The 11,907-nt window shown below is 40.9% G+C and overlaps 1 protein-coding gene across 1 annotated transcript; it reads left to right on the top strand.

The window, feature by feature from the left end:
* Positions 1-305: 305 nt before the first annotated feature.
* On the top strand, positions 306-7,115 carry LOC311102558 (eukaryotic translation initiation factor 4E-like). Its single transcript, XM_084143934.1, has 7 exons — positions 306-506; positions 4,201-4,304; positions 5,037-5,132; positions 5,326-5,389; positions 5,568-5,681; positions 5,848-5,987; positions 6,194-7,115. Exons 1-7 carry the CDS (start codon positions 489-491, stop codon positions 6,306-6,308), a joined length of 651 nt encoding a protein of 216 aa, XP_084000060.1. The 5' UTR covers positions 306-488; the 3' UTR covers positions 6,309-7,115.
* The last annotated feature ends 4,792 nt before the right edge of the window (positions 7,116-11,907 follow it).

The following is an 11,907-nucleotide window of genomic DNA, read 5'->3' as shown; positions in this document are numbered from 1 at the left end:
GTAGTTGTGACCTTGGCTGGCTATTTTATATGCTGAAATAAAGTATATTTGTGTGTTCACCATAAAAATAGATGGCGTTTACAATACAATTGTGTATTGACTGTGAGTACAAGTCATAAAATGTCTGATTAGTTTACACAATACAAATATATTTACATTCTCTTTTTTATTTGCTTCTTTGCGTATGATTATTACTTGTTTAATTCACAATTACACTAATAAAGGTAGGCAAATAACAATATTTCAATGACTTATTTCAATCAACTTTTTTTACGCATGCCCAAAGAGGACCTGTCACGTTGAACAGGGGTGGATTCACTAGGAACCAAATAGAACCAAACGGAAGCAAACGGAACGAAACGGGGAGGGAACTACCTGAATTTGTCCAATAGAAACTCGTTTTCGTTGCAAAACGAAACTGTTTGGACTAATGATTACAGCCCAGGTCAGTCCAATGAATTTCAACGTTCTACGCGAAGAATCATAAGATGGCGACCGCGGAACCGGTGAGTACCTTTACCGACTAAAATATTTCATAACGTTTATCGGAATCCGTTGGCCAAAAATATACACTATTAACCCAAACATGGTATTAATAGCTCAAATCACTTAGAATGAAATGCATGTTTATGGTCATATTTTCGGTTGTAGAAACTTTTTCTGCCACGACCCAAGCAGCATGGCAAAGTGAGAGGTGAATGTTTGCTAAGAATCGCCTTAATAGCTAACGTTAGTATCTGGCTTGCTAGCAAGTTCGGTCAACGGTGTAACAGCTGTTAAATATGCTCGGTCATAAATGTGTTGTAATAAAATAAATAGTGCACTATGAATGGTATAACTCGCTAGGTAGTTGTCAGCTTGTGCTTTCTTGGACAGTTTTTTTCCCCACTTTAGGCTAGTTAGCTAGCTATCTCTAGCTGGTGTAAACGATGTAAACCATATACTATGACCGTCTCAGTCACCAGATCTCAACCCAATTCAATTGAGATTCTGTAGCGGTGCCTGAGACAGTGTTTTCCACCACCATCAATAAAACACCAAATTATGGAATTTCTCGTGGAAGAATGGTATCGCATCCCTCCAATACAGTTCCAGACACTTGTAGAATCTATGTCAAGGTGCATTGAAGCAGTTCTGGCTCGTGGTGGCCTATTAAGACACTCTGTTGGTGTTCCCTTTATTTTGGCAGTTACCTGTACATTCTTGGTATACAGTCGGAAACAAAACACTGCAAAAACATGGAAAGTTCCCTTACAAGCCAGAATATTGAATAAAATTACATTTGAACGGTTGTCTCTGCGGTTGGTCCTTCAACTGGTCGGAATTAGACAAAATATCCACAGGAAAGTATTATTTACTAGACTTTTTAGAGTATCAATACGGCCTTTGAAATGTCTATCACCTGGCATATGCAAATTGCAAAACCATGTAAACACCTGCAAGACATTGGTTAGCATGAATCGCGTGCATGTACTTCCGTCTTGTACACGTGTCCAGAACATTTTGAATGGGGCGGCCAAGGTGGAGGAGACCCAGTTTAGGAGGGCCATAACATTTTGAACCTTAATCGATGCAAGTTGAATTTTTTTCAATATAATTATGATGGTTCAACTCTTTAAATGCTTCAGCTAACATTTCCCTGTTCAAATAAATCATAAATCAATTACAAAAGTCTTGTCCGAACGATTTGGCCTACAAACTATTATGACCCCTCTATGGAACGATGAGACTCACGAACATGATGGTGTTCTCCGTTTGGCTCTACGACCCCCACAAGCGTCTGAAGTCGGTTCAGCCGATCTGCCATCTTCTGTCTGTAGCGTCCGAACAGTTTGGGCTACACACTAATATGACCCCTATATGGAAAGGTGTTTTGCTCTAGGACGCCCCCAAGCCTCAAAAGACTTGTCTGAAGGTAGCCCAGTACCAATAAAAAATAATGAATGGAAGTAGTTTAGTGCCTAAAAAAAGGGGTTAAAAATAATTCCTGATTTCTTATATCGCTCAGATCTCTCAAAACAACTTCCTTTTGATTTATGTTTTGACTGTTTTTCCATGTATACAGTGCAGTCGGAAAGTATTCAGACCCCTTCACTTTTTCCACATTTTGTTACATTAGTCTTATTCTAAAATTGATTAAATTATTCATCTTTCCCTCAATCCTGACTAGTCTCCCTGTCCCTGCCGCTGAAAAACATCCCCACAGCATGATGCTACCACCACCATGCTTCAACGTAGGGATGCTATTGGCCAGGTGATGACCGGTGCCTGGTTTCTTCCAGACGTGATGCTTGGCATTCAGGCCAAAGAGTTCAATCTTGGTTAAATCAGACAAGAGAATCTTGTTTCTCATGGTCTGAGAGTCTTTAGTTGCCTTTTGGCAAACTCCAAGCGGGCTGTCATGTGCCTTATACTGAGGAGTGGTGCTTCGGTCTGGCCACTCTACCATAAAGGCCTGATTGGTGGAGTGCTGCAGAGATGGTTGTCCTTCTGGAAGGTTCTCCCATCTTCACAGAGGAACTCTGGGGCACTGTCAGAGTGACCATCGGGTTCTTGGTCACCTTCCTGACCAAGGCCCTTCTCCCCCGATTGCGCAGTTTGACCGGGCGGCCAGCTCTAGGAAGAGTCTTGGTGGTTCCAAACTTCTTCCATTTAAGAATGATGGAGGCCACTGTGTTCTTGGGGACATTCAATGCTGCAGAAATCCCCAGATCTGTGCATCTACACAATCCTTTCTCGAAAAACCTGTTTTTGCTTTGTCATTATGGGGTATTGTGTGTAGATTGATGAGAAAAAATATAAATGTAATCAATTTTAGAATAAGGCTGTAACGTAACAAAATGTGGAAAAGGGGAAGGGGTCTGAATTCTTTCCGAATGTACTGTAATTTTTTGACGGTATGTGGGGGCAGGAGGTCCTGTATAAAAACAAACTCACTTCCTTGACAACAGCTCTGCTCAGCGAAGCGCAAAAAGTATGTTTGCTCTGACTTCTTCTGCTGAGGTCGCATCGCAGTAAATCCTGTACGGCCACTGCTGACGTCAGGTTGACCATGCAGAGCCTTTAAGAGTTGAATACCCCTGCTCTAGGGGTTTAACTGTAGAAATGTATGACCTTTTAATGTGTCATGAACACAACCAGTCATGATGTTTTCATCTGATTGTCAAACAAATCACTTCAAAAAGTAAGTTACCTGTGCACGTTCATCTCCTGTGGATAGTTTTTCTCAAATTTCGACCAACTGAAGGATTAACCCTACGGACAGTCGGCAGAATAAGTTCAACAATAATTTTATTCAACATTCGTGACAGACGAGGGACGTTTAGGTTTTTTTTCTATGTAAATGTGCGTGGCTCTGCTGTACACAATGGAAAGCATCGCCACATTCGGGACTATCTAGCTGCTAGCCCATTCATAGACTGTAATGTTAAACATATACTGTCTATTCACGAACATGTCTGCCGCTTAAGGCAACTGCTCCGGCGCTGTCCCAAAGCTTTGTCTAAACGTCAATACGCCTCGCTTGCGATACGGTTTTGGAAACATTTGGAACTTAATTTTCACATCGGTTAGAAATAATTTTCTAAAAGCAAAATGTTAAATTACTAAACACCTTTGTATAGGGTTAGGGTTCCCACACGGCAATATTTCCATGTTACATCGCTTGTTTACGGAAGACAGGCAACCACCTGTTCTAATTAGCTAGCTATTGAATCGTCTTCAAACACCTGTGTGTAACGGATGAACGACGCCAGAAAAATACTGTCAGCTGCAACTGTGTTGAAACCGGTTAAGTGTATATTTTGTATTTGTGAAATTATTTTGGTGTGATGTGAAAATTTAAGGGCTTTATGTTTCTAAATATGTATCGCAAGTGAGCATTATTAACGTTTCTAAACGTTAAAACAGAGCGTCGGGATTGTAGTTCACATGGAGCCAGCTGTGGTCCATACCTTCAGCTGAGAACCCAAGAGGGGGAAGCTTTAAGCCCACTTGGGCCCTCTTTGGTTCTCCAGATCTAGCTGATAGACAGTTCTGAGGTCATGAGGAAAAGCATACATAACATCTAATTTTTCATTGATTGTTACCTATACCACCATCAACCCAGCTTTGTATAAAAAAAAGACAAAAAAAACATACCAAGGCATGACAGTCCTGCAAGATCACACCTCTGACTTCTTTCAAATTGTTTTCCACTAGGAGATCAATTTAAATCCCCAACATGCTGAAGAAGGAACAGAAGCAGAGACTGGTCAGGAGATAGTGAGCCCCGAGAGCTATATCAAACACCCCCTCCAGAACAAGTAAGATGACCCAGGCTACTGCTCTTTAAAAAACATTGTTCGTTACAGGCTGCTGCTCCGTGGTAAGGAAACTTTTCCAGCAAAAGGCCTCCGGGTAGTTGTTTCCTGTAAGAGTGGTGGGTATTAATCTGATGATGTAAATCCCACCAGTTTGCAGTGTTGGTCAGCACAGCTGCCAATGCCAAGCACCAATTCAATCTTGTGTATTACCTCTTTGAGCTCACGTCCCCTCAGGTAATAATAATAATAATAATATGCCATTTAGCAGACGCTTTTATCCAAAGCGACTTAGTCATGCTTGCATACATTTTTACGTATGGGTGGTCCCGGGGATCGAACCCACTACCTTGGCGTTACAAGCGCCGTGCTCTACCAGCTGAGCTACAGAGGACCAGGCATGGTGACTTCACAGTGGTAATATCATGACCCAAACCTAAAGATGTGACTTTGGCTTATAAGAGTGTTCATACCACCACAAGCTGAGGCTGTTGTGTGTGATTACCAACCATGCATTGCCCTTTGTTACAGCAGTCAAGCTCCGTTGAACTGCCTAAGGATTTTACATTGAATGAATGTCACAAAGCAATGAACCGTGTCAAAATGTTTTCCCCCTCATCCATAAGGTCCTAATTTGCTTTGAGGCTTATAGGCTGTTGATTACTTTTGTTTACCATGCATTTAATTAGCCAGTGTTTACTTTATGCAAATCCCATTTCTGTTTTGCCCCAACAGATGGTCTCTCTGGTTCTTCAAAAATGATAAGACCAAAACATGGCAGGCAAATCTCCGTCTCATCTCCACATTTGACACTGTTGAAGATTTCTGGGCGTAAGAATCAATAAGACTAAAGTTGTTTTCGTTTTCTGACGACAAGGATTGAATGAATATGAAAAGGATGATTTGAGATTATACCAAAATGTGTCTTCATTCATCATGTTGATAGCATTCAGTTGTCAGTCATCCTTCCCACTAATATACTGCAATTGTGTGTATTGTACTAACACAATTCTTGTCATTTCAGTCTCTATAATCATATTCAGTTGTCAAGCAATCTGATATCTGGATGCGACTACTCCCTCTTTAAGGTAAGTTTGTGGCATTTCAAAAAGCAGACAAGGAACTCATTTTATTCCATGTTACTACATCTTTGCAACTTAATTGTGAATTGTACCTGGAACAAAGTTGTTCAGGACTGTTCAGCCATGTCCTCTTCTCCTGTGGTGTTAATGCAAGTAAAGCTGTGTCTCTCCTCTGGTGTGACAGGATGGCATTGAACCCATGTGGGAGGATGAGCGGAACAAGCGCGGAGGGCGCTGGCTGATCACTCTCAGCAAGCAGCAGAGGAGACAAGACCTGGACCGCTTCTGGCTAGAAACCGTGAGTTAGTGGGTGTGTGTGTGTGTGTGTGTGTGTGTACGCAGACAATTTGGAATGAAATGCAGCCTTCATCTTCTCCCTGTGTGGCTGGATTAAGGAATTCTGTGATGCCACTGAAATGTTAATGTGTGGTTCCATATTTTCTCCTGACACTTCACCTGTCCAGCTTCTCTGCCTTGTTGGGGAGACTTTTGATGACTATAGTGACGAAGTGTGCGGAGCAGTAGTCAATATTCGCTCGAAAGGAGACAAAATCGCCATCTGGACGGCAGACTTTGACAACAGGGAAGCCATAACACACATTGGGTAAGTTAGATCAATGGGAAGTTAATGTTTGTTAGTTGTCGCTCCAACTTTGATCAGGACTCAGGAAAATGTGCTGACTTACTAAAGAGTGTGTATAGTCTTAGTATTTGTAAATTATTTTGGCCTTGGTTAAATTACTAAGATCAAATACAACAAAGTTTGTTGCTACCACCTCCCTTCGAATATGGCCATCTGTGTGACAACAGGAGAGTGTATAAGGAGCGCTTGGGAATCCCCATGAAGATGACCATTGGCTACCAGTCCCACTCTGACACTTCCACCAAGAGCGGCTCCACCACCAAAAACAAGTTTGTGGTCTGAAAATGCACCAGGTGCCTTGTTTATTTTAAATTTTTTTGGTCTACATTTCATTGTGGGTGCATTTGTTTACGTAGCTGCAATGACTGCGTGACAAAATCTGGGAAAAACTCATGACTATATACCAAAACAACAGAAACAGTCCTGGACCTTAACACAGGAAACACTTGCACAACAAGGACACACTACTTTCTCTGGAACCCCCCCCCCTCCCCCCCACACACAAACACACCTGCCAATAATACTAATCCACGTGTCATAGCCACACAGGTGAACATGCAAACCTCAAAACGCAAATGAATACCGTTCTAGAAATGGAAGATGTTCAGAGTGCTCTTATAAAGAAAAGTATTTTGTTGATTTATTTAATGGCAGGGAATTCATTTGAAATGTAAAAAGTCAACATTTCTCTGTGCCCTTATACAGCATTGTAATTGATATTATCCTTAATTATGTTACGCCGTTTTAATTTATTATACCAATTTGCTTTTTAGCTATTTTTAGACTTGTTCTGTGCTATGGCCCTAAACTTCAAGTGCACGTAATCAAGACTTTCTGATCATGTCATTAATCAATTAGTCTGTGTTAACAGGATTAAAACTTTGGTTTTGCAATTCAATAGAATCTGTTTTTATATTGTGGAATACTTTATGCAACTTGTTATTTGTACATTCCTTGTTAGAAATGGTTTTACATTTGACTTACAGTATGCTATATTGCAAAGTATAAATGTATTAGTGATTGGTTTTGATCTTCTGCCTGCAATGGAAACACAGCACTAATGAGTCTTTAAAGTTTTCTGTGACTTCGGATCATTTTAAATAATATAATATATAATATACAGTGGGGAGAACAAGTATTTGATACACTGCTGATTTTGCAGGTTTTCCTACTTACAAAGCATGTAGAGGTCTGTAATTTTTATCATATGTACACATCAACTGTGAGAGACGGAATCTAAAACAAAAATCCAGAAAATCACATTGTATGATTTTAAAGTAATTAATTTGCATTTTATTGCATGACATAAGTATTTGATACATCAGAAAAGCAGAACTTAATATTTGGTACAGAAACCTTTGTTTGCAATTACAGAGATCATATGTTTCCTGTAGGTCTTGACTAGGTTTGCACACACTGCAGCAGGGATTTTGGCCCACTCCTCCATACAGACCTTCAGGTTTCGGGGCTGTCGCTGGGCAATACGGACTTTCAGTAAACTGACTTTCAGCTCCCTCCAAAGATGTTCTATTGGGTTCAGGTCTGGAGACTGGCTAGGCCACTCCAGGACCTTGAGATGCTTCTTACGGAGCCACTCCTTAGTTGCCCTGGCTGTGTGTTTCGGGTCGTTGTCATGCTGGAAGACCCAGCCACGACCCATCTTACATTTGACATTTTAGTCATTTTAGCAGACACTCTTATCCAGAGCGACTTACAGTTAGTGCATACATTATTATTTTAAATTTTATTTCATACTGGCCCCCCGTGGGAATCGAACCCACAACCCTGGCGTTGCAAACGCCATGCTCTACCAACTGAGCTACATCCCTGCCGGCCATTCCCTACCCTGGACGACGCTGGGCCAATTGTGCGCCGCCCCATGGGTCTCCCGGTCGCGGCCGGCTACGACAGAGCCTGGATTCGAACCAGGATCTCTAGTGGAACAGCTAGCACTGCGATGCAGTGCCTTAGACCACTGCGCCACATCTTCAATGCTCTTACTGAGGGAAGGAGGTTGTTGGCCAAGATCTCGCGATACATGGCCCCATCCATCCTCCCCTCAATACGGTGCAGTCGTCCTGTCCCCTTTGCAGAAAAGCATCCCCAAAGAATGATATTTCCACCTCCATGCTTCACGGTTGGGATGGTGTTCTTGGGGTTGTACTCATCCTTCTTCTTCCTCCAAACACGGCGAGTGGAGTTTAGACCAAAAAGCTCTATTTTTGTCTCATCAGACCACATGACCTTCTCCCATTCCTCCTCTGGATCATCCAGATGGTCATTGGTAAACTTCAGACGGGCCTGGACATGCACTGGCTTGAGCAGGGGGACCTTGCGTGCGCTGCAGGATTTTAATCCATGACGGCATAGTGTGTTACTAATGGTTTTCTTTGAGACTGTGGTCCCAGCTCTCTTCAGGCCATTGACCAGGTCCTGCCGTGTAGTTCTGGGCTGATCCCTCACCTTCCTCATGATCATTGATGCCCCACGAGGTGAGATCTTGCATGGAGCCCCAGACCGAGGGTGATTGACCGTCATCTTGAACTTCTTCCATTTTCTAATAATTGCGCCAACAGTTGTTGCCTTCTCACCAAGCTGCTTGCCTATTGTCCTGTAGCCCATCCCAGCCTTGTGCAGGTCTACAATTTTATCCCTGATGTCCTTACACAGCTCTCTGGTCTTGGCCATTGTGGAGAGATTGGAGTCTGTTTGATTGAGTGTGTGGACAGGTGTCTTTTATACAGGTAACGAGTTCAAACAGGTGCAGTTAATACAGGTAATGAGTGGAGAACAGGAGGGCTTCTTAAAGAAAAACTAACAGGTCTGTGAGTGCCGGAATTCTTACTGGTTGGTAGGTGATCAAATACTTATGTCATGCAATAAAATGCAAATTAATTACTTAAAAATGTGATTTTCTTGATTTTTGTTTTAGATTCCGTCTCACAGTTGAAGTGTACCTATGATAAAAATTACAGACCTCTACATGCTTTGTAAGTAGGAAAACCTGCAAAATCGGCAGTGTATCAAATACTTGTTCTCCCCACTGTAGGCCTAATAATATGATATAATATATGCCATTTCAACCATGGAACCAATAGGAAATCATCTCTTAACTTTCTATGTCACTTGTAATTGCCATAGCTCTTTGGCCCCATCCAGAAACAACCATCCTGTAGCCCCTAGGGACTTCATGTAGAGCTGAATAATGTATAAAGCCGTAAGCAATATTATAGTAGCTACACCTACAGTATATCACCTGTTGTAGCATATCATGACAACCTACAACAATGGCAACCTATAACATTGTCATGGCACCGAATTAGAGCGCTCAAATACTTTACATTTCATAAAAGTATAATGAGTTTCATTGTTATTGCCGAGCAGAAGACCAGTTACTTTCATAACTGCTCTTCAACATTCATACAAAATTTTATGCATTTGGTTATTTTATTCCCAATGCATTCATAAACTGAGCTTTACACGTGAGTTTTAAGTATTATCCAATTGCTTTACTGTGAGGGTCAGTCATTTACTCATATGAATGAAGTCACCATGAAGTTTCATCTCCTCTTCCCTCTAGAGGGTGCTGTGACCCCATTTTGAAGCACAGCCAGTCATTGAAATAGGTTCCTATTTGACCAACAGGTATGGGTCCTTGATTGTCAGTTCTCCAGAGACCAAAATCCACTACATACAACCTAAAAAATGTATGTCAGATCCAGTGATGGTATTTAACTTTTAGGCTTTCTGCTAAGGTTACTAATCACACATGGACAAGGCTACAATTTAGAACATTGCTCCCACAGTGGGTGTCTTGTCCAGAGGTGTTATTTTGAAATGGAGACTTATTTGACTCACAGACATTACAAAGTCCAACAAAAACAAACCCACACTTTATTTCAAGGGTACCTAAATAAGGAGGACTTCATAACCCATTCATAAACCATATACTTAATTCCAAAGCAGTACATAAACATTTTATGAATCCTAGTACTATGGCATTGCTGTCAGGATTGCGGATGTTAGCATACAAGCACAAGAAAAATTCCCTTTTAAAGAGTTGGAGTATTCTATTCCATTCTGTACTTGTATTGTAGGCTATAGTGGAGAGGATGACAGCTGATCAATTTACCGAGGGTCTGGTTGGAGCTTTAATTTCACTCCCACTAGTGTGAGGATCAATGGCAGGATTTGTTATATGAGATTATGGGAATAGAAAGGATCATCAGAGAAGCATTTAAGGACTTTGTAGGGTTGTGTTCCAAGGTGTGAAGGATTTAGTATAATGGCTTTGGCATAGACTTATACACAGGGCCTATATGAAACATATGGGAGATCTAATGAGCTGAAATCATCTAAGAAAATGGTTCATGCATACACTGCCAACTAGTGGAATACAGGTAACTGCCAAAATAAAATAAACATCAACATAAAGTGTCTTAATAGGGGGTTGAGCCGCCAGAACAGCTTCAATGCGCTTTGGCATAGATTCTACAAGTGTCCGGAACTCTTTTGGAGGGATGCGACACCATTCTTCCACGAGAAATTCCATAATTTAGTATTTTGTTGATGGTGGTGAAAAACGCTGTCTCAGACGCCGCTCCAGAATCTCCCATAAGTGTTCAATTGGGTTGAGATCTGGTGACTGAGACACACACACACACACACACACACACACACACACACACACACACACACACACACTTTAAACCCCCTATGCTCCTTTGAGACTCCTCTTTCAAAGTCACTGAGATCTCTTCTTCAAGCCATGGTAAGCAAAATAATGGGCAACTGGACATTTTTACACATGACCCGAAGAATGATGCAATGATAATTGCTTAATTAACTCAGCAGCACCTGCTTTCAATATACTTTGTATCCCTTGTTTCCTTCACTTTTGTAGTTACCTGACGCCATAGGTAATAACTTTACAGTTATTGACTCAATACATACAGTGCATTCGGAAACTATTCAGACCTTTCTCCAAATTTTTTTTACGTTACAGGCTTATTCTGAAATGGATTACATTGTTTTTTTTTCCTCATCAATCTGCACACAATACCCAATAATGACAAAGCAAAAACAGGCTTTTCGAAATGTTAGCAAATTCATAACAAAATAAAAAATGGAACTATCACATTTACATACAGTACCAGTCAAAAGTTTGGACACACCTACTCATTCCCGGGTTTTTCTTTATTTTTACTATTTTCTACATTGTAAAATAATAGTGAAGACATCAATACTATGAAATAACACATGGAATCATGTAGTAACCCAAAAAGTTTAAACAAATCAAAATATATTTTATATTTGAGATTCTTCAAATAGCCACCCTTTGCCTTGATGACAGCTTTGCACATTATTGGCATTCTCTCAACCAGCTTCATGAGGTAGTCACCTGGAATGCATTTCAATTAACAGGTGTGCCTTCTTACATTTACATTTACATTTTAGTCATTTAGCAGACGCTCTTATCCAGAGCGACTTACAGTTAGTGAGTGCATACATTTTCATTCTTAAGTTAATTTGTGGAATTTATTTCCTTCTTAATGCGTTTGAGCCTATCAGTTGTGTTGTGACAAGGTAGGGGGGGGGGGTATACAGTAGATAGCCCTATTTGGTAAAAGTACAAGTCCATATTATGGCAAAAACAGCAAAAATAAGCAAAGAGAAACAACAGTCCATCATTACTTTAAGACATGAAGGTCAGTCAATAGGGAACATTTCAATAACTTTTTTAAGTTTCTTATAGTGCAGTCGCAAAAACCATCAAGCGCTATGATGAAACTGGCTCTCATGAGGACCGCCACAGGAAAGGAAGACCCAGAGTTACCTCTGCTGCAGAGGATAAGTTCATTAGAGTTACCAGCCTCAGAAA

This window comes from Coregonus lavaretus, assembly GCF_964263955.1.
Source record: "Coregonus lavaretus genome assembly, chromosome: 27".
In the NCBI taxonomy this organism is placed as follows: domain Eukaryota; kingdom Metazoa; phylum Chordata; class Actinopteri; order Salmoniformes; family Salmonidae; genus Coregonus; species Coregonus lavaretus.
This window is presented reverse-complemented; position numbering and strand designations above follow the sequence as displayed.